This window comes from Dipodomys merriami, unplaced genomic scaffold, assembly GCF_024711535.1.
Source record: "Dipodomys merriami isolate MVZ:Mamm:240054 unplaced genomic scaffold, mDipMer1.0.p SCAF_59, whole genome shotgun sequence".
Taxonomy (NCBI): domain Eukaryota; kingdom Metazoa; phylum Chordata; class Mammalia; order Rodentia; family Heteromyidae; genus Dipodomys; species Dipodomys merriami.
Genome location: NW_027206168.1, coordinates 3,199,120 through 3,226,800, shown reverse-complemented (window position 1 = coordinate 3,226,800; position 27,681 = coordinate 3,199,120). Strand labels below are relative to the sequence as shown.

Below are 27,681 nucleotides of genomic sequence, written 5' to 3'. Positions count from 1 at the left end.
ACCCCGAAACCTTCCTGAAATTCCAGAGAGGAGATCTCAGAACTCCTCTCCAACTCTGGAAAACTTTAAAAAATTCAGGATGGGGCTGGGAATGTGGCTTAGTGGTAGAGTGCTTGCTTAGCATGCATGAAGCCCTAGGTTAGATTCCTCAGTACCACATAAACAAAAACAGAACAAACAAACAAAAACTTAGGAGCTAGCTCCTCAGAACTACTCTCCTAAAAAGTATGACAGGTGCTGGTGGGTCACACTTGTAATCCTAGCTACTTAAGAAGCTAAGAGCTGAGGATCTGGGTTTGAGGCCAGCCCAGGCAGGAAAGTCTGTGAGCCTCTATCTCCAATTAATCAGCGAAAAGCCAAAAGTGCAGCTGTGACTGAAGTGGTAGAGTGCTAGCTAGCCTTGAGCAAAAAAGTTCAAGGACAGCATCGAGGCCCTGTTCAAGTCCCAGGACTAGCAAAAACAAACAAACAAAAAAACCCTTTATGAAATAAGATGAGACAAAACTAAGTCCAAAGAAGCCTCATCATTAAGCTAGTTATAAAGAGAAATGAGAAAAAGGAATCAGACAGAGGGACAGATATAAAACACACAGTTGGAATTAATGAGAAAACAGGCCCACCCCCCTCAGGAAGGTTCCAGGGAAAGAACTCTACCCCCACTCCAACCAGGTCACAATGGCTGGAGCTCTGAGGGGCTCAGGCCCCCTGAGCCAGGAGGAGAGAGGAAGTCCAAGGAAAGATGGTGAGTATGGGGGGAACAGAGGGTGTAGCAAGGGCAACACTGATCCTGGTCATCCTCTTTCCCCTTCTCCCCTAAAACTCCCCAGTGGTCTTAGACATACCCACAAATGCAACACCCAGAAGTCCCTAGAGCTTGTGATATCACAGAGATATACAACATGGGAAGCTGTCCCCCACTTGCCAACAGAACATTCCTCAGTTATTGTTTTTCCCCTCTCAGGAACAACCTGCCCAGAAAAACATGATGCTCTGGGACTGTTTACTCCCTGCTTCCCCCTAGATACTTAAGGCTTACATTGTACCACATAATCTATTTTTCAGACCCTTTTGAGCTCCTACAAGTTCCTCTACTATCCCACAGACAGAATTTCAGATCAGTCTAGCATTTAAGCTGCCCTAAATCCGCCAGACTGTAGGTGTTCTCGTGTTTGAGTTCCTTTCTCCTTAACAGGCTGGCAGTCACCCCTACTTCAACCTGCCTGACTTCACCCAGCCATCACCATCCTCCAGTCCGCCTGGCCTCCCTTCGAACCAGCGCTGCCGGCCCTCCGATGCCACCAAGGGCCTACTTGTAGCCCTGCTTGGTGGGGGCCTGCCTGCTGGCTTTGTGGGTCCTTTCTCCCGTATGGCTTACCAGGCTTCCCACTTGCCCTCACTGGAGCTGCTCATCTGTAGATGCCTCTTCCACCTTCCCATTGCCCTGCTACTTAAGCTTCGTGGTGACCCTCTCCTAGGACCTCCTGATTTCCGGGGGCGGGCCTTCCTCCACGCTCTGCTCAATGTCCTCAGCATCGGATGTGCCTACAGTGCAGTTCAGGTGGTACCTGCAGGAAACGCTGCCACAGTTCGTAAAGGTTCTTCCACCGTGTGCTCTGCCCTCCTCGCACTCTGCCTCGAGAGCCAGGGTCTCAGCGGCTATGACTGGTGTGGCCTGTTAGGCAGCACCTTGGGACTGATCATTATCGTGGGACCTGGACTAGGGACATTGCAGGAGGGGACCACGGGCCTCTACACAGCCCTGGGCTATGTGCTGGCTTTCCTGGGAGGCCTGGCCTTGTCACTGGGGCTTCTGGTCTACCGCTCCCTGCACTTCCCCTCCTGCCTACCCACAGTGGCCTTCTTATTTGGCTTGGTGGGGTTAATTGGCTGTGTGCCAGGACTGTTTGTGCTGCAGACCCCCGTGCTACCTAATGATCCTCTGAGTTGGAGCTGTGTGGGGGCAGTAGGGATCCTTGCCTTGGTGTCCTTTGTGTGTGTGAGCTATGCAGTCACCAAGGCCCACCCTGCTCTGGTGTGCGCTGTCCTGCACTCTGAGGTGGTGGTTGCCCTCATGCTGCAGTATTACGTGCTCTATGAGACCGTGGCACCTTCTGACATCATGGGAGCAGGAGTTGTGTTGGGTAGCATTGCCATCATCACCGCCCAGAACCTCAGCTGTGAGAAGCAAGGGCAGGTGGAAGAGTGAGATCGAACTTGAGTGCCTGGGGACTTTGGGGGGGCAGGGGTAAATAGCAGAGACGAATACAAACATGGGAGAACAAGTGCCTGGAAAAGAACTGATATGGGGATTCAAGCGTGACTGGGGACTTGGTGGAGGGGGGAAACCTGGAAGATCGAAAACAAGTCTGGGATCCAAGGGACCTCACCCGGGCTTTGGGAATCAGGACATAACTAAAGGCGTACTCTTAGATACAAGGGGTTGAGGCAGGCTAGCTATGGGCCATGGGGAGAATTTCCCTGGGCAGCAGAAAGCAATGGGCTGGAGTGTGCAGGTGGTCAGGCAAATAGGCAGCAGCTGCTGGGGGGAGGGGAGTGTTGCTGTTCCCCCTGGAGGACAGTTTCCTTCCCTCTTCGTAGTGCCCACCCCCCCCCTTGGGGTGGTGACGTGACACTAACATCAAACAAGGATCACTGGGTATTTGGCTATGGAGCGGGTGTGAAGTTCTACATCGCTCTTATTGGAGAATCCCTTGGGATCCCCGCCTCCCAGTTTGTTTCTAATATATTCCAGAAGTGGAGGATTTCCTAAATGTTCGAATTCCTCGGCCCTTAACGTTCCTAGGACTTTCATATCTCGCCCCGTGGTTATTCTGTCCCTCCCCGCCCCCCCCGCGCCCTCCCCCCCCCCGGGTAGTAGCAGTCCCGTGATCTCTCTCGGACAGCAGCCAGTCCTTCCAAAAAGCAGGCTTTCGAGCTGAGGCTTCTTGGAGCGTCTCAGGCTGGGGGGATCTGGGTCCAAGACTCGGTACAAGCACTCCAGTAAAGTCCAGAAGACGTCCACTTATCCCCCGGAGGTCGCTCGACAAACAGCGGCTACTTCCGGACCAGCAGTTGGATTCGCCATCTTGATCTGCTCATACATATTCAGCGTTGAGACTGAATATTCATGACCAACGGCGCTCCTCCCCCTCCCCTCTCCAGCTCACTCCCCCCCCCCGCCGGGATCGACTCGAGAGGACCCGACCGGCCCCGCCTCCACCACCGACTCGCAGAACAGACCATTTTCTACCTGGAGGGGGGGGAATAATGATTTTATTTTTTTTGGCTAAAGATGATACTTTACTCCAAAATAGAATAAAGGCGGCCTAACTTTATCTTTGATTTTTCAAACTGTCAATGGCAGTGCTAAGCGGGGGGCTGGCGAGGGGAAGAGGTGGGATTAGGAGAACACCCCTCCAGTCATTTCAAAAGCTCACCCAAGCAAGGGAGCCCGGGAGGAAGGACCAACCGCTCCAGCGCGCGCTCCGTGCAGGCCGGCGCAGTCGGCCCCGTAGCGCAAGGGAGGGCGGGAAAGGAAGGGGCGGGGGAAAAGGCAGGGGCGAGTCTATAAAAGGCGTCATTCGGCCAGTTCGCTTCTCAGAAGCGCCGAGAGCGCGGCCGGGACGGTTGGAGAAGAAGGTGGCTCCCGGAAGGGGGAGAGACAAACTGCCGTAACCTCTGCCGTTCAGGAGCCCGGTTACTTATTTATTCGTTACTCCTTTTCCTCTTCCTCCTTCCCCCCCAAAACCTCCTCCTTTCCCCGCTTTTTTTTTTTTTCTTTTTCCTTTTTGGGAGCTGAAAAACCTTCGCGAAGGGATAGAACGGTTCCTTTCGCTCCTTTTCGTTTCTCCGCCTCCTTCCCTTCCCCCTCCCCTTCCCTCCTCCAGCCTTTTCCTCCCTACTCGGGGAGGTCCTTCCCGCTGGCCGCCCCGACGGGATCTGAGTACCTAGGCGGAGGTGGCGCAGGCTTTTTGTAGCGAGGTTTGCGCCTGCGCACCGCGCCCGCCTCGCCATGCACGGGGGTGGCCCCCCCTCCGGGGACAGCGCATGCCCGCTGCGCACCATCAAGAGAGTGCAGTTCGGAGTTCTGAGTCCAGATGAGCTGGTAAGCTGTGCCGCCTCACTGCTGTTGCTTCCCGGCCGTGTCTTGGGAAATGTGGCTGTTCTCACTGCTTATGGGTGACCTGCCCGAGATGATTGGATTGGTGGCGCCGAGGCCTTGCGAGGTCTAGCTTCAGGGTTGCCAGAGTTTAAATTAAAAGGATTTAAGCAAGCTTAGCTCCCTGCCCAGGGTTTGTCCAGGGCAGAGAGAGGGTTACCGAGTCTTTCTTTTAGAATAACCGACATTCAACGAGTTGAGTCCTTGGGGCCCTTTACAAGTTTCATTAGGATGCCAACCTCAGGTTTTTACCCTCCTCCTCCATGTATTCGTTGAATACCTGCTATGTGACAACACAGTAGGCGATGGGGGATAAATAGATACACAGCGCAACAACCCAGACAAAAGACTGCCTCTTAGAGCACTCGTGGGCAAGGGAAGAAAAGACAGACAATATACAAGGTTAAATGAATAAAACAGTTAATGACAAATGCCTTGAATAAAATGAAAGGAGGTAATGTTATGGAACATAACTAGGGTGGAACTGTTCATGTTTTACTTTCCCGTTTCTTTAAAACATCAATGTATTGTACAAGAAGATTACATTTTAACATAACTATATGTGCATACAATGTACCTTGTTCAAACTCACTTCCTTCACTCACATTCCACCTCCACCATGGGGCTACTTTAAATGAGATGGTGTCACAGTCTGGGAAGGCCTGAGAAAATGTCATTATCCAAATGGTAATCATCTCAGCTATATATTCTAGGGCAATAGTGTTTGTTGTTTTGTTTTTAGGTGAAGGAAACGAGCAAAAGAGATGGTGGAAAAATTAACTTGGTTATGCTATAGAGGGTGGAAAAGGCCAGTGTGGCTGAGGTTCAGTGGGTATGTGACAGCTGGACCCATGGGATATTGTAAATCATTGTAGAGGATCAGTATTCTATTTTCAGTAGGAAGCTATTGGACATTTATAAGCAGGAAACAACAACTTATATATACATGTAACATTATGCATACAAATGTATGCTACTGTAGTTGTTCTTTGAAAACGGGGAACAGCACTTGGGGGTTGAGCTAAGAGGATTGTTATTTCAAGGCCCGCCTGAAGTACAAAGCCAGACCCTATCTACCAAACAACCCAAAACTTAATGGGAAACAAGGATAGGTGCAAGGAAGACTACTGAGGAGGATAATCTAGGGGAGAGCTTTTGATGACTTGGAATTTGGGTTTTTTTCCTTAGAACTAACAGGATAGCAGAGAGAACCACTGTGTTCGTGAATGGAAGCATTTTTGTTAGGGGAGGAGGCTCAATTGTGTTAGGGCTCAGCATCCTATGTAACACAGAATAAATTTCAAATAGTGTTAGAATAGAAAGCACCAGAAAAATACAGAATTTGAGGACTGATACCAGATGTAGAAACCCTTAATAATAACTAAGTGACATTGTTTTATTACATAAACATAAGAGCCACTTCTATTTTAATAGAGGATCAAAGCTTAAGCAGTATTTGCAGTGTGATAACAAGGCTAGTTTTTTTTTCCCCCTTGATGCTAGGAAAGAAATAAAGTCATATGCTAGGCAAGTGTTCACTACATCTTCAGCCCTTGTCTTTTTTGTTTTGTTTTGTTTTTTATTTTTTGGTTGGTCATGGGGCTTGAACTCTGGGCTTGGGCCCCTGTCCCTGAGTTCTAGTATAATGCTCTACCACTTGATCCACAGCACCACTCCCAATTTTCTGGTGGTTAATTGGAGATAAGAGTCTCTCAGAGGGGCTGGGAAGGTGGCTCAGTGGTAGAGTGCTTGCCTTGCATGCATGAGGTCCTGGGTTCAATTCCTCAGCACCACATAAACAGAAAAAGCTGGAAGTGGTGTTGTGGTAGAGTGCTAGCCCTGAGCTGAGGAGTTAAGGGCCTAGAGTTCAGGTCCCACAACCGACAAAAGAAAAAAAGAAGTCTCATAGACATTCCTGCTCAGGCTGTTTTTGAACTGTGATCCTTAGATATCTTCTGAGTAGCTAGGATTATAGGTGTGAGCCACTGGCACCAGGCTCAGCTCTTGTGTTTTTGGTTGTGTGTGTGTGTGTGTGTGTGTGTGTGTGTGTGTGTGTGTGTGTGTGTGTGTGTGTGTGTGTGTGTGTGTGTGTGTGTGTGTGTGTGTTGTAGATCTTGAACTCTGGGCTTGGGCAGTATCCCTCAGCTCTTCAGCTCAAGGTGAGCTCTCTACCACTTGATCCACAGTGCCACTTCCGGTTTTCTGAGTGGTTTATTGGAGTTAAGAGTCTCAGGGAGTTTCCTACCTAGGCTGGCTTTGTGAACCATGATCCTTGGATCTCTGCCTCCTGACTAGATAGGATTACAGGCGTGAGCCACTGGCGCCTGGCTAAGCTTTTGGTTTTTTTAAGAGGTATTTTTAAACTATTCATCCTCTTCTACCTCACAGGAATGTGCTACCATGGCCAGCTTCACTAGATTCATTAATACATATACAAGGAACATACAAAAAATAAGGAATTAGCTGGGTGGAGTGGCTTATGCCTATAATTCTAGCTACTCAGGAAGCTAAGACCTGAGAATCAGATCTGAGATCATATTTGAAGCCAGTCTGGGCAGACAAATCCTCCAAACTCTTCAGTTAAAAATATGGAAATGGAGGTATGCTCAACCAAATGAATGACAGGACCTAAGTTCAAGCTTCAGTACCAGATACAAAAAAAAAAAAAATCAGGAGGCCGGGCGCTGGTGGCTCACGCCTGTAATCCTAGCTACTCAGGAGGCTGAGATCTGAGGATCGCGGTTCAAAGCCAGCCCGGGCAGGAGAGACTGTGAGACTCCTATCTCCAATAAACCACCAGGAAACCGGAAGTGGCGCTGTAGCTCAAGTGGTAGAGCGCTCGCCTTGAGCTGAAGAGCTGAGGGACAGCGCCCAGGCCCAGAGTTCAAGCCCCATGGCCGACCAAAAAAAAAAAAAATCAGGAATTATATATCTGCTAGAAAATGAGGATGGATAAAAGTTTTGAATAGACTTCACAAAAGTACAGGTGGTCAGTAAAATAGGATTACTAGTAAAAACCCGAATGAAAATTTTCCTCTAATCTGATTTTTTGCTACTGGCAAAAATATGGGAAAATAAACATGTTCTTACATTATTAGTAGAAGGATAGATTGGTAACCTATTTGGAGGACAGTCTGATAATTTTATCAGTCAGTGTTTATATCCCTTAACCAAACATACCGATTTTTTTCCCCTAGTCCTGGGGCTTGAATTCAGGGCCTGGGCACTGTCCCTGAGCTTTTTTTGCTCAAGGCTAGTGTTCTACCAGTTGAACTACCACTGCAATTTCAGCTTTTTGGTAGTTAATTGGAGACAAGTGTCACAGACTTTCTTGCTTGGACTGGCTTTTGAACTCTGATCCTTTAGATCTTGGTATCCTGAGTAGCTAGGATTACAGACATAAGCCACTGGTGCCCACTTGCCACTTTTTAAAATATTTATTTTGAGGGCTGGGAAGGTGGCTCAGTGGTAGGGTGCTTGCCTCACATACTTGAGGCCCTGGGTTCAATTCCTCAGCACCACATAAGCAGAAAAGGCCAGAAGTGGTGCTGTGGCTCAAGTGATAGAGTGCTAGCCTTGAGCTGAAGAGCTTAGGGACAGTGCCCAGGCCCAGAGTTCAGGCCTCATGACTGACCAAAAAAAAAAAAAGTTATTTTGAGGGGTGGGTGGAATGGGGAATGTTGGGAATTGAACCCAGGTTTTTATGTAGGATAAACTACACAGTCCACCACTAAGCCATACCCTCAACTCCTATAGACTCTTTGAGGAAGAGCATGTGCTTCCTGGAGAGTCCCTGGTCCAGTTTTGGAGTGGCTGGAAGTGGAATTAATCATTGGGAAGGTTACTGACTTGTTGAGCATAAAGTTTGAGCAGAGTGAGGTGTGAAAAGTATTGAGGATGATTATACTTGGGTTTCTTGTGTTTTGTCTGTTCTGGTGGCCAAATTTCATGTCTGTTGTTTCTTCTTTTTCTTCTTTTTTTTTTTTTCTTTTTTTTTGGGTCCTGGGGCTTGAACTCAGGGTCTGGGTGCTGTCCCTGAATTTTTGTGCTTAAGGCTAATGCTCTACCACTTGAGCCATACCTTCACTTCTGACTTTTTTGTTAGTTTTTGGAGATGAATCTCATGGACTTTCCTGTCCAGTGGCTTTGAATCATGATCCTCAGATCTTAGCCCCTAGGATTACAGGCATGAGATACCACTGCCCAGCTGTTTTCACTTTTTTTTTTAAGTTTTATTCACCATGAGCAAGTCATCTTCATATTTCTCATAGGATACCAAGCAGCTGGTGAAGTATAGCCTTGAGAATTTAATCACACATCAGGTCTATCTCCTTGAGGTAGTCATATTATACATTCTTCAACTCAGGGACCTCATGCTTTTTGCTGGTCCAGCATTTTGTTGGTTAATTGGAAATGGAGTTTCATGGACTTTTCTGCCCAGGCTGGCCTTGAGCCATGATCCTCCAGGTCTCAGCCTCCTGAGTAGCTAGAATTACAGGCATGAACCATCAGCACCTGCCTCTGGTGAAAAGTGGCCATTTATTGAGCATCAGTTATATCCTGGGCTTAAGCATACCTGATTTCAACCCGGGTCCTGGCTCCACCTTTCTAGGGATTCCAAGTGTTCACTTCTACCAAACTGTCCAAGCACCGGTTCTCCTAGCATATCCATCTGGATGTGGAAATGTTCAGGCAATTCAGGCCCTTTAGAAAAGGAGTAAGTGGTAAAGAGCCAGAACTGTATCTGAGTGCCTTGTTGATCGAGAGGAGTTGAGGAAGAGTTGGCAGGGCATGTTTGGGACATCATACCTATATTATTAACATAGGTTGCAGATGCAGAGAGGTTCCCGCAGAGCCTCAGATTCATGGACTTTGTTTTATCTTAGAAGAGGAAATAAAGCATTGTTCCCCACCCCTTCTTCCAAAAGAATAATTTTTCTTTTTTTCTTCTTCTTTTTTTTTTTTTGGTCGGTCGTGGGGCCTGAACTCTGGGCCTGGGCACTGTCCCTTCAGCTCTTCAGCTGAAGGCTAGCACTCTACCACTTGAGAGTCAGCCCCACTTCCAGCTTTTTCTGCTTATGTGGTACTGAGGAATTGAACCCAGGGCCTCATGCATGCAAGGCAAGCACTCTACCACTGAGCTACCTTCCAGCCCCTAATTTTCATTTTTTTGTAGTTAAATCTTGTAGATACCAATGACCTAGAGTTTATCCTAGAGAGAAGTCTGGGGTTCCATTGTAGAGGTAGGCAATTCTATAGAGTTCTGAGTCCATTACATTCTCGTATAACTCCTACTCTTGGAGTACATGGTGACTGGAACTGGCTTTTTGACTTGTGATACTTAACTTTGGCATTTCCAGAGTTATAAGCGTACCAGTCTTTTCATCTTCTTGTTCCAAGTTAAACACGGTTCTTATATAAATAATTCAGGGATTCCTTTCTGGGTTTTTTTTTTTTTTTTTTTTTTTTTTTTTTTTTTTTTTTGGTACTATTCCTGGAGCTTGAACTCAGTGCCTGTGTTCTGTCCCTGAGATTTTTTTGCTCAAGTCTAGTGCTTGAGCCACAGCTCTACTTCTGGCTTATTTGATAGTTAATTAGGATAAGAGTATCACAGACTTAACTGCTTGTGCTGGCTACAAGCTAATCTTCAGATTTTGGCCTCCTGATTACAGGCATGAGCTACCAGTGCCCAGCCTTTTTATTTTTATTTTTACTTTTTTTATTTTATTTTTTTTTTGGTACTGGGCTGGAATTCAGGGCCTTATACTTTTGCTCGGCTTTTTTCTCTTAGTGATGGTGCTCTACCACTGGAGACACTCTTCTAGTTCTAGCTTTTTACTGGCTAATTGGAGATAAGTCTTGCAGGTTTGTCTGCCCAGGCTGGCTCTGAACCTTGATCCTCAGATCACAGCCTCCTGGGTGCTAGCATTGTAGGTAAGAGCCGCCATCACCCAGTAGTTTGGAGTTTTCTTAGAGTTCTAGTATGAAGGCTAGAAAGGAACTAGAAATCCTATTTAGTTGTTATTGTACTTTTTTTTTTTTTTCCCACAGAAACGGATGTCGGTGACAGAGGGAGGTATAAAATACCCAGAGACCACCGAGGGAGGTCGTCCCAAGCTTGGGGGGCTGATGGATCCCAGGCAAGGAGTGATTGAACGGACTGGTCGCTGCCAGACATGTGCAGGTAAGTGTCGGGCCAGAAGGATCCCAAAGGGAAGGATTGAGGCTTGAGTTATTAATAGGCTGGTATGGAAACCTGGAGACCTAGTCTCTGCAGTGAGGGGGAGCTAGGATGAAAGTAACAAGATGTATGTTTTCATAGGAAACATGACAGAGTGCCCAGGCCACTTTGGCCACATTGAACTGGCCAAGCCTGTATTTCATGTGGGCTTCCTGGTGAAGACAATGAAGGTCTTGCGCTGTGTCTGCTTCTTCTGCTCCAAACTGCTTGTCGATTCTGTGAGTGGGGCATAGGCCCTAGCTTAGGAGGGAGGGAGCCTACTAACTGGAGGAACAAGGGGACAAACTCAATTGACCATGCTTTGCTTTGTTTCCAGAACAATCCTAAGATCAAGGACATTCTGGCCAAGTCCAAGGGACAGCCCAAGAAGCGGCTCACACACGTCTACGACCTTTGCAAGGGCAAAAACATCTGCGAGGGCGGGGAGGAGATGGACAACAAGTTCGGTGTGGAACAGCCTGAGGGTGATGAGGATCTGACCAAAGAGAAGGTGACTGGGGATAGCGGACACTGGGGGAAGGAAGGGCCTGGAACAGAACATAAAGGCCTGGAGGGAGGCTAGAGAATGCTGTAGAAAGGTCAAGAAACCAGAAGGACACAGAAGAACTGAGAGGGCTGGCCTAGTATGGCAAAAAGTGGCTGGACATGGAGGAACTTACGATCTTCTTGTCTCTGAAGGGTCATGGTGGTTGTGGGCGGTACCAGCCCCGAATTCGACGTTCAGGCCTGGAATTGTATGCTGAATGGAAACATGTGAATGAAGACTCTCAGGAGAAGAAGATTTTGCTGAGCCCAGAGAGAGTGCATGAGATCTTCAAGCGAATCTCAGATGAGGAGTGTTTTGTGCTAGGCATGGAGCCCCGCTATGCTCGGCCTGAATGGATGATTGTCACAGTGTTGCCAGTGCCCCCGCTCTCTGTGCGGCCTGCTGTGGTGATGCAGGGCTCTGCTCGAAACCAGGTCAGTGGCTCTAGGACTCTGCCTTTTGGATAGATGGTTAGGTATCTAAGGGGAGAGATCCTTGTAGAGGGGCATGTGCTGAGGGGTAGATGGGTAGATCTGACATGGAAAATAAGTGCCCTGCTGCCTGTTAGCTGTGCAACTTTAAGGAGACGTTTAGCATGGTTAAAGTTTATTGGGGGGGGGGGGGTGCTTCTGTATTGGTAAAATGAGAGTGAGCAGACCTGGCTCTGACTCCTAGTATGGTGTGAGGAGGAGAGCTCCACTGTGTGCCTGGCAAATGCCAGCTTTAAAACCCATTTGGTGGTGGCTGTACTCTGATGATACTGACTTTCCACCTCAGGATGACTTGACCCACAAACTGGCTGACATTGTGAAGATCAACAATCAGCTGCGGCGCAATGAGCAGAACGGAGCGGCTGCCCACGTCATCGCAGAGGATGTGAAGCTCCTCCAGTTCCATGTGGCCACCATGGTGGACAATGAACTGCCCGGCTTGCCCCGTGTGCGTCTCCACACTCCCACCCCAATGGATAGGAGCCTGGGTGGGGGCCAATGCAAATGCTGAGAGAAAGGCCCAGTACTGACTGGGTTGCCTCCTGGTCATGTTTCCTCACAGGCCATGCAGAAGTCCGGACGTCCCCTCAAATCCTTGAAGCAGCGTCTAAAGGGCAAGGAAGGCCGGGTGCGAGGGAACCTGATGGGCAAGCGAGTGGACTTCTCAGCCCGCACTGTCATCACTCCCGACCCCAACTTGTCCATTGACCAAGTTGGCGTGCCTCGCTCCATTGCTGCCAACATGACCTTCGCGGAGATTGTCACCCCCTTTAACATTGACAGGTCTGTCCCAGTCCAAAGCCCTGTCCAGAGTGGTGGGTGTTGGGGGCTTCTACTTAGGGCTTTAGGGTGAGGAGGGCAGCAAAGGCTCTTTGGGAATCATTTTGTTCAGAGTACTTTTTTCCTTCCTAGACTACAGGAACTAGTGCGCAGAGGGAACAGCCAGTACCCAGGAGCCAAGTATATCATCCGAGACAATGGTGATCGAATTGACCTGCGTTTCCACCCCAAACCCAGTGACCTTCACCTGCAGACTGGCTATAAGGCATGTAGCACTAGGGCTGTGTGTGTGTGTGTTGTGCACGTGCGCGCGCGCCTGTGTGCACGTGTGCATGTAAGCATGCTGTCAATATTGGGGCTTGAACTCAGGACTACTGTACTTTCCCTTAGCTTTTTTGCTTAAGGCTACTACTATACAACTTAAATCACACCTCCACTCCCCCCACACCCTTTTTTTTTTTTGGTGCTGGTCCTGGGGCTTGAACTTAAGGTCTGGGTGCTGTCCCTGAACTTTTTTAAAAGTTCAAGGCTAGCACTCTGCCACTTTAGCCACAGCTCCAATTCTGGCTTTTTGCTGGTTAATTGGAGATAACAGTCTCATAGACTTTGCTGCCTGGGCTAGCTTTAACCATGATCCTCAGATCTCCTGAGTAGCTAGAATAACAGGAGTGAGCCACTAGAGCCTGGCTTAGGCCAGATCTTTTTTAGTCACTGGAGCAGTAGTCTTTCTGGAATGGGCGCTGACCACCTGTGACTACTGTTCATTAGGATCCAGACTTGTTGAATGTCTTTTTAAATGGTTTCTACTACCCCACGTCTGTTGTAATTGCTCACCACTGGCATCAAGGTGGAATGTTATCAACCCAAGGGCAAGGGGAAAGGGATCCATGCAGAATCATGCAGAAGGTTTCACATTTGTTGTTTTTTTATTTTCTTCTCAGACTGAGTCCCTTGAGATTGGTGGTTCCTGCTTTTTTTTTTTTTTAATTTTTTTTTAATTAAAAAAAATTTTTTGGGGGTCTAGTTGTAGGGCCTGAACTCTGGGCCTGGGCGCTGTCCCTCAGCTCTTCAGCTCAAGGCTAGTGCTCTACCACTTGAGCCACAGCGCCACTTTCATCTTTTTTCTTTTTGCTTATGTGGTGCTGAGGAATCGAACCCAGGGCCTCAGGCATGCAAGGCAAGTGCTCTACCGCTGAGATACCTTCCCAGCCCCTGGGTCCTGCTTTTTATCTCTACCCATGACAACCTAGTGTCTGGCCCAAAGTGGGGGGGTGTCTGACAGGTATTTCAAGTGGCATAACTCCACAGTATTATTTTTTTCAATCTGTAAGGGACTCGGGTACATTGTAATTGAATTCTTAGCATACTTTCTTCACTGAGCTCTTTTCTTTCTTTCATTTTTTGGTCAAAGACTGGAACTTGAACTTCCTACGAGCACTTTTGCTCATTGGCTAGCACTCTACCAACTATGCTATGCCTCCACCCCCCAATGTGTTTTTTTGGTCATGGGCTTGAACTGTCCCTTGGCACTGTACCTGAGTTTCTGCACTCAAGGCAAGCACTCTACCACTTTGAGTCACAGTGCCACTTCCAGTTTTCTGGTGGTCAGTTTGAGATAAGAGTCTCACAGACTTCCCTGCCAGGGCTGGCTTTCAACGGACATCTCAGATCTCATCCTTCTGAGTAGCCAGGATTACAGGTGTGAGCCACTGGGTGCCCAGCCCCACGTTTCTTTTGAAATACAGTTTCACTTTCCCAGGCTGGCCTTCAATTTGTAATCTTGTTTTCAGATTCCCAAGGGCTGGGATTACAGGTGTGTGCTCTGATGCCTAGCTGACTGAGCTTTTTTCTGTACCTTGCCTCCTTAGGTGGAAAGGCACATGTGTGATGGAGACATTGTTATCTTCAATCGTCAGCCAACTTTGCACAAAATGTCCATGATGGGGCATCGGGTTCGCATCCTCCCTTGGTCTACTTTTCGCCTGAATCTTAGGTCAGTTTCCCTGACTGAGGGAAACTGGCTGGGATGGAAGCAGGTTAACATGGGAGCAGGCTGCACTGCTCCTTAAATGTCACTGAAGACATCTTCCCAACTCTGAATATTCTCTTTCTTTTGCTGCAGTGTGACAACTCCATACAATGCAGACTTTGATGGAGATGAGATGAACTTGCACCTGCCACAGTCTCTGGAGACTCGGGCAGAGATCCAGGAATTAGCTATGGTGCCTCGAATGATTGTCACCCCCCAAAGCAATCGACCTGTCATGGGTATTGTGCAAGACACACTCACGGCAGTACGCAAATTCACAAAGAGAGACGTCTTTCTGGAGCGGGTGTGTAGTCTAACAGTCGGCTTGGGTGGGCGTTCAAGAGGGGTCTCTGGGTTGGCAAGAGGAGACCAGGGAGGAAGAACGGTATTTTTTTTTCCTTGTCCTGTTTTGAACTATAAATGAGACTTACCTGGTAAGGTGGAAAGAAAAGTGCTTAGGAAAGATCAGAGGCCAGAAATAGTGTATGGCTTTAACTCTCCATTTAGTTCCTTGAAATTTTGTGTAATTTCAAGTATTCCTGCAAAATAAAGGTGAAAATAAATGAACCCTTGTTAAGATTTTGCATATCTGTTTCTTTTCCTTTCACTTCCCTATTCCCTCCCTCGCCTCCCTCCCTTATTTCCTTCCATTTTTTTTTTTTTTTCCTTTCTTTCATGTGTGCCAGTCCTGGAGGCTGAACTCAGGGCCTGGGTGTTGTCTCTGGGCTTTTTTGCTCAAGGCTAGTGCTCTACCACTTGAACCACAGGTCTACTTCTGGCTTTTTTTTGGGGGGGGGGGTAATTGGAGATAAGAGTCTCATGTACTTTCCTGCCTGGGCTGGCTTTGAACCATGATCTTCAGATTTAAGACTCCCGAGTACTAGTATTACATACATGAGCCTGTAATATTTTTCTTAAAACTAGCATAAGCTAATTGTTTAAGCAGTTATATTTTAACTTTTCTTTTTAACTGAAAGTTTAGAAGACACTTTCTGGCATCATTTTTAGCTCTTAAATTGGTTTTCTTCCTTGGGCAGGGAATCTTCCTAACATTCTTCACTTGTGAGACTGAAGTCTGATTTTGCATCTTTCTTGATATTTGTCTCATAGGGTGAAGTGATGAACCTCCTAATGTTCCTGTCTACATGGGATGGGAAAGTCCCACAGCCAGCTATCCTTAAGCCCCGGCCCCTGTGGACAGGCAAACAGATCTTCTCCCTCATCATACCTGGCCACATCAATTGTATCCGTACCCACAGCACCCATCCTGATGATGAAGACAGTGGCCCTTATAAACATATCTCTCCTGGGGACACCAAGGTAGGGACTGGTTTCTGGATATATGGGGCCAGGATTTGGATTTGGACATGAGAAACTAGAACAAAACTTTGGTGTTTGTCTGCAGGTAGTGGTGGAGAATGGGGAGCTGATCATGGGAATTCTGTGTAAGAAGTCTCTTGGTACCTCAGCTGGCTCTCTGGTCCATATCTCCTACCTAGAGATGGGCCATGACATCACTCGCCTCTTCTACTCCAACATTCAGACTGTCATTAACAACTGGCTTCTCATTGAAGGCAAGTATGGTGGGCTCTACCAAGCCCTCTCTTGGTCCTCTCTCACTCAGGAGTCTACTTCTTACTCTTGTTTTTCCATTCCTTTCTCTTTTCTTCCTTGGATTTTGTTGTACCTTCATTGGTTAGGAGTCCAGATATGGTGCTGATATTTCTTTTTCTCTCTAGGTCATACCATTGGCATTGGGGACTCTATTGCTGATTCTAAGACTTACCAAGACATTCAGAACACTATTAAGAAGGCCAAACAGGATGTAATAGAGGTAAGAGGAAAGGCTAGGAAGAGAAGAATAGGCTCTCAAGGACTTTGGACTTAACATCAATAAGAGCACAGTGGGAGCTGGATGTCAGTGGCTCACGCCTGTAATCCTAACTACTCAGGAGGCTAAGATCTGAGGATCATGGTTCAAAGCCAGCCCAGGCAGGAAAGCTGTGAGACTATTTCCAATGAACCACCAGGAAACTGGAAGTGACGTTGTGGCTCAAGTGGTAGAGTGCTAGCCTTGAGCTGAAGAGTTGAGGGACAGCACCCAAGCCCAGAATTCAAGCCCCATGACCAAAAAAAAAAAAAAAAAAAAATGCACAGTGGGGCTGGGAATGTGGTTTAGTAGTAGAGTGCTGGCCTAGCATGCATGAAGCCCTGGGTTCGATTCCTCAGTACCACATACACAGAAAAGGCTGAAAGTGGTGCTGTGGCTCAAAAGTGGTAGAGCACTAACCTTGAGCAAAAGAGCTCAGTGACAGCACCTAGGCCCTGAGTTCAAGCCCCAGGAGCTAGCAAAAAAATAAGGGCTGGGAAGGTGGCTTAGTGGTAGAATGTTTCCCTAGCAAACATGGGTTCAGTTCCTCAGTACCACATAAACAGATAAAGCCAGTAGTGGCACTAGTAGAGCACTAGCCTTGAGCAAAAGCAGCTCAGGGACAGTGCCCAGGCTCTGTGTTCAAGCAAGGATTGATGTCTCACTGAAAATTTGGCTTCCAGGTCATTGAAAAGGCTCATAACAATGAGCTGGAGCCCACTCCAGGAAACACACTGCGTCAGACGTTTGAGAATCAGGTGAATCGCATTCTCAATGATGCCAGAGACAAAACTGGCTCCTCTGCCCAGAAATCTCTGTCTGAATACAACAACTTTAAGTCTATGGTGGTGTCTGGTGCTAAAGGTTCCAAGATCAACATCTCCCAGGTGAGGAACCATGTCTTTTCAGTAAGGGTCCACATTGAAGTCTAGAGGAGGAATGTAGAAGGAGGTGGGTGTATGGGGGAAGGTGGAGACAATATTGGAAATTATTAGTATTTTCTTACAGTGCTAGAGGTTGAACCTAGAGTTCACAGATGTGCTGGGAAGTTTTTGTTTTTCCTTTTTTTCCTTTTTAAATTAAGTAGTTGTATAAAGAGGTTACAATCCATAAGTCAAGTTATAAGTACAATGCTTCATCATCAGTGTTACCCCTTCCTTTTTTCTCCTCCATTTTCTCCCTCCCATCCCTACCCTTACATGTTATATAGTTTATTTTTACATCATGTTCATTAAATGTAATGATTACACTGGGCATCAGTAGCTCACGCTACTCAGGAGGCTGAGATCTGAGGATCACAGTTCAAAGTGAGCCCAGGCAGAAAAGGCCAATAGACTCTTATCTCCAATTAACGATCAGAAAACCAGAAGTGGCACTGTGGCTCAAGTGGTAAGAGTGCTAGCCTTGAACTGAAAAGCTGAGGGACAGTGCCCAGGCCTCCCTCCATTCCTGTGTCCCATCTCTCTCCACCCCCAAAAAAACCTTTCTGATATTTGTTTTGATAAGCAGTACTTTAGTTGTTGAGAGGAGTTACACCTTTGAATTCCTCCCCTAAGAATAACTTTATTTTTGTGTAAATGCATTGAAACCAGTATGTGTTATGCACAGTTGCATTTTAGATCTAGCTGACTGTGGAATCCTTATTCTCAAGGCCTTAAAAGGGTTAATTGCAGGCCACCTTTTCTATTTTCTAGGTCATTGCTGTTGTAGGGCAGCAAAACGTGGAGGGCAAACGGATCCCATTTGGATTCAAGCACCGGACTCTGCCTCACTTCATCAAGGATGATTATGGGCCTGAGAGCCGTGGTTTTGTGGAGAACTCCTACCTGGCTGGCCTCACACCCACCGAGTTCTTCTTCCATGCCATGGGAGGGCGTGAGGGTCTCATCGACACAGCTGTCAAGACAGCTGAGACTGGTGAGGCCTTCTTCAGGGTACTCCATTGCCTGGCTCAAAAACCTCTGGGGAGGGGAGATTCTCAGCCCAGAGGCTACTTCCAGAGGTGATATTTTGCCTCTGTGGAAAGCTTAGAGACTAAAGTTCAAGAATTAGCTGAGGGGCTGGGAAGGTGGCTCAGTGGTAGAGTGCCTACCTTGCATGCACCAGGCCCTGGGTTCGATTCCTCAGCATCACGTAAGCAGCAAAAGCTGGAAGTAGCGCTGCGGCTCAAGTGGTAGGGTGCTATCCTTGAGCTGAAGAGCTGTAGAACAGCACTCAGTCCCAGAGTTCAAACCCCACAACTGACCAAAAAAAAAAAAGAGCTGAGCTCAGTGCTACAATATTTGTCTGTATTGTGTTACTCGGGGTTTAATCCCCAGCACTGCAAAAGAAGAAAGACAAAAACCCTTGTTTAGATTGCTTTAGAGCATTCAGTGGTATCGGATAGACCCTGGTTTACTTAGCGCAGGTAGGTAGTTCTTAGGGGAAGCAAGGTGCTCAGTCCATCAGGTGGTAGCATGTTTTGGTAAAAAAACATTGGAAGTTGGGCCCTGGTGGCTTATGCCTATATAATCCTGAAGCTATTCAGGAGGCTGAGATCTGAGAATCACGGTTCGAAGCCAGCCTGGGCAGGAAAGTTTGTGCAATTTTTTTTTTTTTTCTTTTTAGGCCCCCCCCTAGTTTGTGCAATTTTTATCTCCAATTAACCACCAACAAAACAGAAGTGGAGCTGTGGCTTAAGTGGTGGAATGTCAGTTTTGCATGAAAAAGCTCAGGGACAGTGTCCTGGGTACCAGCACAAAACAAAAAGTCTTAAGAGAGGCTTTGAGTATAGCTCAGTGTGTGCCTGATGTGCAAGTGGCTACTAACTAGTAGTACAGGGGGCTACTAGCAGGCTTTACAGGAACCATGTGGGTTTAGACCCCAGGTTGGATCTTTGGGCTTTATTCTCTTTACCTTAGTTTCTTCTGTTGACTTCATCTCCTCCACAGGCTATATCCAGCGGCGGCTGATCAAGTCCATGGAGTCTGTGATGGTAAAATATGATGCAACTGTGAGGAACTCCATCAACCAGGTGGTGCAGCTGCGCTATGGCGAGGATGGTTTGGCAGGCGAGAGTGTTGAGTTCCAGAACCTGGCCACGCTTAAGCCTTCTAACAAGGCTTTTGAGAAGAAGTAAGGAGGAGGGCAAGTGGGTGGTTCATTCCCCTGGGTCTTAGGGCCTGAGTTATAGGTTTTCCTCCCTTTTTCCCTCCCAAAAGAGGTGGTCTGAAATGTGTCTTATACTTGTGAATAACTTTTCGCACATTTTCCTGACTATCTAAAACAGTTGCTCAATGAGGAGGAATGAAGGCAGATTTGAGATCTGTTCCTGCTTTGTCCCTAGTGATGGTATAATATAACATAGGGACAGGTACATGCTCAAGTCTTATTGGTAATCCTTGGCCAAGTATCTTGCCTCCAGAGCACTGCTTGGCACCTCACTCTGATATAGGGATGAGAACCTGGACCCCACCTGTCCCCTTAACTCTCCCTTTCCCACTTGCAGGTTCCGCTTTGATTATACCAATGAAAGGGCCCTGCGGCGCACTCTGCAGGAGGATCTGGTAAAGGATGTGCTGAGCAATGCACATATACAGAATGAGTTGGAACGAGAATTTGAACGAATGCGTGAGGATCGAGAAGTGCTCAGGGTTATCTTCCCAACTGGTGACAGCAAGGTACATGTGAATGGGAAGTATTAGGCTGGAGACATGCTTTGCTGGATGGCTGCCCCCTGACTGTCCTCCTTCCAATCCCTCCTCAGGTTGTCCTTCCCTGTAACCTCTTGCGCATGATCTGGAATGCTCAGAAAATCTTCCACATCAACCCTCGTCTTCCCTCTGACCTGCACCCCATCAAAGTGGTAGAGGGTAAGTAACTCCTTAGGAGGGCTCCCGACTAGTCTGGAGGATAGGAGTCTGATCTTGTTCTGACGATCTCTTTATTCTTTGTTGGTCTCAGGTGTCAAGGAACTGAGCAAGAAGTTAGTGATTGTGAATGGGGATGACCCCCTAAGTCGGCAGGCTCAGGAGAATGCCACATTGCTTTTCAATATCCACTTACGGTCCACACTGTGTTCCCGCCGTATGGCTGAGGAGTTTCGGCTTAGTGGAGAGGCTTTTGACTGGCTGCTCGGGGAGATAGAGTCCAAGTTCAACCAAGCCATTGTGAGTGTTGTACTTTTCTCCTTGGCCTTGTTTTTTGTGTTATATTTGTTTGTTTGTCTAGCTTCCACTTTTGGAATAATAGCTCTCATTCTTTGAAAGTCTGCTGTATACCAGCAGCCTTGGTGCATTATGCCTTTGTACCATAGCAACCTTGAAATGATCCTGGGAGGAAGATTTCAGTTCCATATGGCAAGTGATAAAACTGAGGCTCGAATGATTATAGTGTATGATAGTCAGACAGAAAATAAATGTCATGACTAGGGTATGAAATAGTATTATTTATTTTTCTAAAATGCCTTTGACTATGTAGAGATTTTTTTTTTTTTTTTTTGGTGGTGGAGGGGCAGTGCGGGGAGGTATTTGAATACTATGGATTGAACTTAGGGAAACACACTCCAACCACTCTTCGGTTCCTATGTGCCAAATTCCAATTTAGGTAGAAGGAATTGGAGGGAGTAACTAGAAGAGAGTTGCATCATAATAATTATAGGCATGCCTCTGAATTGATACAAATCAGGAATGTATTAGGAAGTAAAACAATACACTATTAAAAAATTAATGACTTCCAGTGCACATTCCTATAATTCTAGCTATTCAGGAGGCTCAGATAAAAGAATCAAAGCCCAAAGCCAGCTTAGGCAAAGAAATACAAGAAACTCTTCTCTCTAATTCACCACCAGAAAACTGGAAGTGGAGCTGTGGCTCAAAGTAGTAGAGTCCTAGCCTTGAGCAAAAGGGCTTAGAGACAGCACGTAGGCCCTGAGTTCCAGCCCTATGACCAATAACAAAAAAAAAAACACATTGATACATATATATGTATACATATATGTGTACATATGTATATTTTTAAATCACTCTGCCTTTGCTCAACTCATTCACAAAGCCAGGCAGGGTTGGCTTTGTCTGATGGTAGCTTTTCCTTAGGCCCATCCTGGGGAAATGGTTGGAGCTTTGGCTGCACAGTCTCTTGGAGAGCCTGCCACTCAGATGACCTTGAACACCTTCCACTATGCTGGTGTGTCTGCCAAGAATGTGACTCTAGGTGTGCCCCGACTCAAAGAGCTCATCAATATTTCCAAGAAGCCAAAGACTCCTTCACTTACTGTCTTCCTGCTGGGCCAGTCTGCTCGAGATGCGGAGAGGGCCAAGGTAAGGGACAAGGAGCCATGAACCTCTTGATAGGAAGAAGAGGAGGTAAACTCCCCCCAGCATCAAGTGTTGGAGACTCCTTCAGTGTTCAGATTTCAAGAGACCTTTGGAGCTACCCCAGTGCCTGTGCCATGAGTCCCTTTCTCTCCCCAGGACATTCTGTGCCGCCTGGAGCATACAACATTGAGGAAGGTGACTGCCAACACAGCCATCTACTATGACCCTAACCCCCAGAGCACCGTGGTGGCAGAAGACCAGGAATGGGTGAATGTCTACTATGAGATGCCTGACTTCGATGTGGCCCGAATATCTCCCTGGCTGTTGCGTGTAGAACTGGACCGGAAGCACATGACTGACAGGAAGCTGACCATGGAACAGATTGCAGAAAAAATTAATGCTGGTATGTCCAGCTTCGGAGTCCTGCCTGGGCTACCACATCTGTTGTGTTCATAGCACTTGAGTCCTCCTGCCATTTGTATACCAGCTTTGCTCTCTTATTGGATTTCTTCTCTGGGGTCTTCATACCTTACAGATAGATCTGCACTCACTTTCTTTATCAAGTGTGCCCTGTCTCTGTCTAGAGGGAATCTGTGGCAAGTTTTTTGAGGGAGGATAAGCCAAAAGAATACCCTATGCAAGGAGAACTGCGTATGGGCAATGATAAGGAAGCATCCTGCTCATTGTGATCTTCTTTCTCATGGCTCATTGTTTTCCCTATTAGGTTTTGGTGATGACTTGAATTGCATCTTTAATGATGATAATGCCGAGAAGCTGGTCCTTCGTATCCGCATTATGAACAGTGATGAGAACAAGATGCAAGAGGTAAACAGGACCTAAGGAAAAACAGGCATTTTAGCTGTTAAATCCTGAGTAATCACCAAAGAAGGAAAGATACATTGAAGGTCCAGTTGTACCCACCTAATTTAGAAATAGAAGTAGTGGTTAATAATGATTGTTAAAACTTGTAGCAGCAAAAATCTATGGAATCCAAAGCACTATCCCATGAGACAAAACAGATGGCTTTGGGAAGGGCGCTTCTTATAACCATATCAGGCTGGCCTTCCTCCAGGAAATATTGCTGTTGACTTTCCTGAAGCAATATACATCTCAAAAAGCAGGGGTTGAGAGGTCTGCTGGACAAGAGAAATTACTGTGTCCTTGGGAAGGTAGTGTGACTCTGGGGATATAACAAGACCTGTGAAAATATTTTCATTCATCTGGGCATAGCTCCTGATAAGTTATACTTGCTTGCATATGAGGATGCCTGCTGCTGGCTGGGTTGTTTTTGTTTTTGGTTTTTTTTGGTCGTGAGGCTTAAACTCTGGGCCTGGGCCCTGTCCCCTCAGCTTTTCAGCTCAAGGCTAGCACTCTGCCACTTGAGCCACAGCGCCACTTCAGGTTTTTTGGTGGTTTATTGAGATAAGAGTCTCAAGGACTTCCCTGGCCAGGCTGGCTTTGAACTGTGATCCTCAGATCTCAGCCTCCTGAGTAGCAAGGTATGAGTCACCAGTGCCCGTCCTGTTTTTTTGTTGTTTTTTTTTTAAAGACACATTTTCATTTAGGCTGGCATGGCATCATCAACTATATAACCTAGTTTGACCTCAGACTTTTAATTTTTCCCCTCAAACTCTTTGTTGTTTTGCTTTGTTTTGGGTCATGGGGCTTAAACTTTGGGCCTGGGTGCTGTCCCTGAGCTCTTCAGCTCAAGGTGACATTCTACCACTTGAGCCACAGTGCCACTTCTGGTTTTCTGATGGTTAATTGGAGATAAAAGTCTCACAGACTTTTTTGCCCAGACTGGCAAAAAAACTGTGATCCTCAGGTCTCAGCCTCCTGAGACCACTGGCACCCAGCCCCCTCAAACCTTGATCCAGTCTTCTGAGTGTTAGGATTACAGGCATGTGCCAACATGACTGGTTGTCTGCTACTTTAATAGTAAAAACTGAAGAACTCACTAACTACTAAACTGTCAGAGAATAGTTAGGAAAATATTAGACCTGGCATATATGACTCAGGTAGTATTTGTCTAGCTAGTACAAGGCCCTGAGTTCAAACCCTACTACTACCAAGAAAATATTACTATCTGAACATAATACACTCATACATTAAAAGAGGTCTCTTTTATCCCCCCCCCCATTTTTTCTATTGGCCTGAATTAACTGTACAAGAGGGTATTTCATTATGATTTATACTTAAATGGATATAGTGTAATCCAGTATTTCCCCTTTTTTTCACAAAAGAAGTAATTTTTAATTTGTACAAGCCTGGCAAGCACTTAGCTAAGCGCCAGAAGCAGAATAGGGAATACTATCCATCTGGCTACAGCACTCAAATGCCACACATATTTGTGAGGGACCAGATGATAGCTGTGAAAAAGAAAAAAAGCCAGCGGACCCATTGCACACAGCTCTAATCCTAGCTACTCAGGGGGCTGAGATCTGAGGATCATGGTTCAAAGCCAGTCCAGCAGAAAAGTCTTTGAGACTCTCCAATAAATTACCAAAACAAACAAACAAACAAAAAAACTAGAAGTGGAGCTGTAGATTGCTAGCCTGGAGCAAAGAAACTCAGGGACAGTGCTCAGCTCCCAAGTTCACCATTCCAGGAGGCTGAGATTGAAATTTGGAGCCAGCCTAGTCAGATTAATCCGAGAGACTGTTATCTCTAATTAACCAGCAAACAAGCCAGAAGTGGAGGTGTGGCTCAAGTGATACAGTGCCAGCCTTGACTAAAAGTAAAGGCACAGTGCCCAGGTCCTGAGTTCAAGCCCCAATACTAGCATAGGGGAAAAAAAAAAGAACAAACGGTTAGAGTAGTGGAGTATAGATGCCTCTTCCTAGGTTTCTTTTACTATTGTAATATGATACAATAGTCTTACAGGAGCCAAGGTGACACTGATGGCTGATTGTTGAAGTCCTTAGAAGGCTGTCATTTGGGATGGAGCAGTGAAGAGAAAAGAAGGTTCTATAATTGCTGACTTCTCTTACTGCAGGAAGAAGAGGTGGTGGACAAGATGGATGATGATGTTTTTCTACGCTGCATTGAGTCTAACATGCTGACGGATATGACTCTGCAGGGCATCGAGCAGATTAGCAAGGTTGGTCTTTCCCCATCCAGCCACTCTTCCCCTCTCATCCCCTGCCCTGCCCTACCTGACTAGAGCTAGTTCTGCCCTCCAGGTGTACATGCACTTGCCGCAGACAGACAACAAGAAAAAGATCATCATCACAGAGGATGGAGAGTTCAAGGCCCTGCAGGAGTGGATCCTAGAGACGGATGGCGTGAGCTTGATGCGGGTGCTGAGTGAGAAGGATGTGGACCCTGTACGCACCACATCCAACGACATTGTGGAGATCTTCACGGTGAGTCTTGAGAGCATGCTGCTTGTGGCCCTTCCAAGGACTCTCACCTTACCCCCTTACTCTGCTTTCCACTCAGACGATTTCCATGCCCACGCATACTACTTCAATCTTTTTTGAGTGAGATGCGCTGACCCCTGACTTACCTGTGGATCTGGGGAACAGAGCCCTGACCACCTCAACCTTTATTGTAGGTGCTGGGCATTGAGGCCGTGCGAAAAGCCCTGGAACGGGAGCTGTACCATGTTATCTCCTTTGATGGTTCTTATGTCAATTACCGGCATTTGGCTCTCTTGTGTGATACCATGACCTGTCGTGGCCACTTAATGGCCATCACTCGACATGGAGTCAACCGCCAGGACACCGGACCTCTCATGAAATGCTCCTTCGAGGAAACGGTAATAGCAGATTGGGAACAGAGTGGGAGGCAGGAGCTCAGTAGGAGCGGGAGTGAGTGTGGGTCAGTTGGGGGCCATTGGTACTGCCCTTGAAGGTTGAGTTGCTCCTCTGTAGTGGAGTTGTCTTGAGTTGTATGTGTAGAGAGGTTTAACAGGGCCTGTTCTCGTTGTTTAGGTAGACGTGCTTATGGAAGCAGCTGCCCATGGGGAAAGTGACCCCATGAAGGGAGTCTCTGAGAATATCATGCTGGGCCAGCTAGCTCCAGCTGGCACTGGCTGTTTTGACCTCCTGCTTGATGCAGAGAAGTGCAAGTACGGGATGGAGATCCCCACCAATATCCCCGGCTTGGGGGCTGCTGGACGTGAGTATGATAGCTTCAGCTGCACAGAGCCTGCTAGGTCTGTGAGGTGGGGGTGAGGCAGGCCATGGCCAGAGGGTGTCCGTGGTCCCTGGGTGCTGTTCCTCATGAGTTACTTTGGGCTTCTTTGCAGCTACTGGCATGTTCTTCGGCTCAGCACCCAGTCCCATGGGAGGAATCTCTCCTGCCATGACACCCTGGAACCAGGGTGCAACTCCAGCCTATGGTGCCTGGTCTCCAAGTGTTGGTGAGTGTCCTGGTCTAGGAGGAAAGCCCTATGGCGATCCAGAAGCAGCTGGGCTGGAATGGTGGATGGTCAGGGCAGTGGAGGCTGAAGAGGGGGCGTAGGGGCGCTGGGTTTAGCTTGTTTTTCTTCCCTTCTAGGGAGTGGGATGACTCCAGGGGCAGCCGGTTTCTCTCCCAGTGCTGCTTCTGATGCCAGCGGCTTCAGCCCAGGGTACTCTCCTGCCTGGTCTCCCACGCCAGGCTCCCCAGGCTCCCCAGGCCCCTCCAGCCCATACATCCCCTCACCAGGTGAGTGACCGCTCTTAATTTCCTCCTAGGTCCTTAGCCAGTTTTCCCATCACTTACCTTTGTTGTCTGTTTCTCTTTCACAGGTGGTGCTATGTCTCCCAGCTACTCGCCTACGTCACCTGCCTATGAGCCTCGCTCCCCTGGGGGCTATACACCCCAGAGTCCTTCATACTCCCCGACTTCGCCCTCCTACTCTCCGACCTCGCCATCCTATTCTCCAACCAGTCCCAACTATAGCCCTACTTCACCCAGCTACTCGCCGACCTCACCCAGCTACTCGCCGACCTCACCCAGCTACTCACCGACGTCACCCAGCTACTCACCAACGTCACCCAGCTACTCCCCAACGTCACCCAGCTACTCACCGACATCACCCAGCTACTCTCCAACTTCACCCAGCTACTCCCCAACATCTCCCAGCTATTCACCGACATCTCCTAGTTACTCACCAACATCACCCAGCTATTCCCCCACATCACCTAGCTACTCACCAACATCTCCAAGCTATTCGCCCACATCTCCAAGCTACTCACCAACTTCCCCGAGCTACTCACCCACCAGCCCTAACTACTCTCCAACCAGTCCCAATTACACCCCAACATCACCCAGCTACAGCCCAACGTCCCCCAGCTACTCACCTACTAGCCCGAACTATACACCAACAAGCCCCAACTACAGCCCAACCTCTCCAAGCTATTCCCCAACTTCGCCCAGCTACTCCCCGACCTCGCCAAGCTATTCGCCTTCAAGCCCACGGTATACCCCACAGTCTCCGACCTACACCCCAAGCTCTCCCAGCTACAGCCCCAGCTCTCCCAGCTATAGTCCTACTTCACCCAAGTACACCCCAACCAGCCCTTCCTACAGCCCCAGCTCACCAGAGTACACCCCAACCTCTCCCAAGTACTCACCTACCAGCCCCAAGTATTCACCCACTTCTCCCAAGTATTCGCCTACAAGCCCTACTTACTCGCCCACCACCCCCAAGTACTCACCAACATCTCCCACTTACTCACCAACCTCTCCAGTCTACACCCCAACCTCCCCCAAGTACTCGCCTACTAGTCCCACCTACTCCCCTACTTCTCCCAAGTACTCCCCCACCAGCCCCACCTATTCGCCCACTTCCCCCAAAGGCTCTACCTACTCTCCCACTTCTCCTGGCTACTCGCCCACCAGCCCCACCTACAGCCTCACCAGCCCTGCCATCAGCCCCGATGACAGTGATGAGGAGAATTGAGGGTAAGAAGGGCACGGCAGCAGCTGGCTAAGGCCAAGGCAGCCTTCGGAGCTCTGCAGTCCTCTTCTATGAGCCCAGCTCCCTTGTACATAACCCTTGTGATAGTTCTCTGTTGAAGTTCTGGATCCCATTTTGGATGGGGCTTTTTGTCTTGTTCTCTCCTTGTGCTGTCTCTGAACTCTGACCTAGCTGTGGGGTTCTCCCTGGTTCCTACCCCAAGCTGGCCCCACATTGAAGGTCCTTTCTAGCCTGAGGCTTGATTGGAATTAGATGTTTTAACTTCATAGGGGCGTTCTGCTCTGGATCATACTTATGATCTTTGGGAAGGACAAAGCTTAAGCTGCCTTTTTTCTGTTATTTTTTGACGTTTAAATAAAGTTTACAAATTTTGACCAAAA

General features: G+C 47.6%; 2 protein-coding genes across 2 annotated transcripts; both read left to right on the top strand.

Annotated features, from left to right (window-relative positions):
* Nucleotides 1-635: 635 nt before the first annotated feature.
* Nucleotides 636-3,320, top strand: Slc35g6 (solute carrier family 35 member G6). Its single transcript, XM_070001377.1, has 2 exons — nucleotides 636-742; nucleotides 1,193-3,320. The coding sequence occupies exons 1-2, from the start codon at nucleotides 740-742 to the stop codon at nucleotides 2,204-2,206; spliced, it is 1,017 nt and encodes a 338-aa protein (XP_069857478.1). The 5' UTR covers nucleotides 636-739; the 3' UTR covers nucleotides 2,207-3,320.
* Nucleotides 3,321-3,598: 278 nt separating this feature from the next.
* Nucleotides 3,599-27,681, top strand: Polr2a (RNA polymerase II subunit A). The gene is made up of 29 exons (XM_070001505.1): nucleotides 3,599-4,105; nucleotides 10,211-10,343; nucleotides 10,482-10,618; nucleotides 10,717-10,890; nucleotides 11,079-11,360; nucleotides 11,704-11,865; nucleotides 11,980-12,200; nucleotides 12,330-12,462; nucleotides 14,066-14,190; nucleotides 14,320-14,530; nucleotides 15,337-15,546; nucleotides 15,632-15,800; nucleotides 15,966-16,060; nucleotides 16,780-16,983; nucleotides 17,791-18,013; nucleotides 19,027-19,210; nucleotides 19,584-19,755; nucleotides 19,842-19,947; nucleotides 20,039-20,244; nucleotides 21,169-21,393; nucleotides 21,547-21,793; nucleotides 22,115-22,215; nucleotides 24,386-24,490; nucleotides 24,573-24,755; nucleotides 24,947-25,150; nucleotides 25,326-25,512; nucleotides 25,643-25,756; nucleotides 25,894-26,043; nucleotides 26,127-27,681. Exons 1-29 carry the CDS (start codon nucleotides 4,013-4,015, stop codon nucleotides 27,281-27,283), a joined length of 5,913 nt encoding a protein of 1,970 aa, XP_069857606.1. The 5' UTR covers nucleotides 3,599-4,012; the 3' UTR covers nucleotides 27,284-27,681.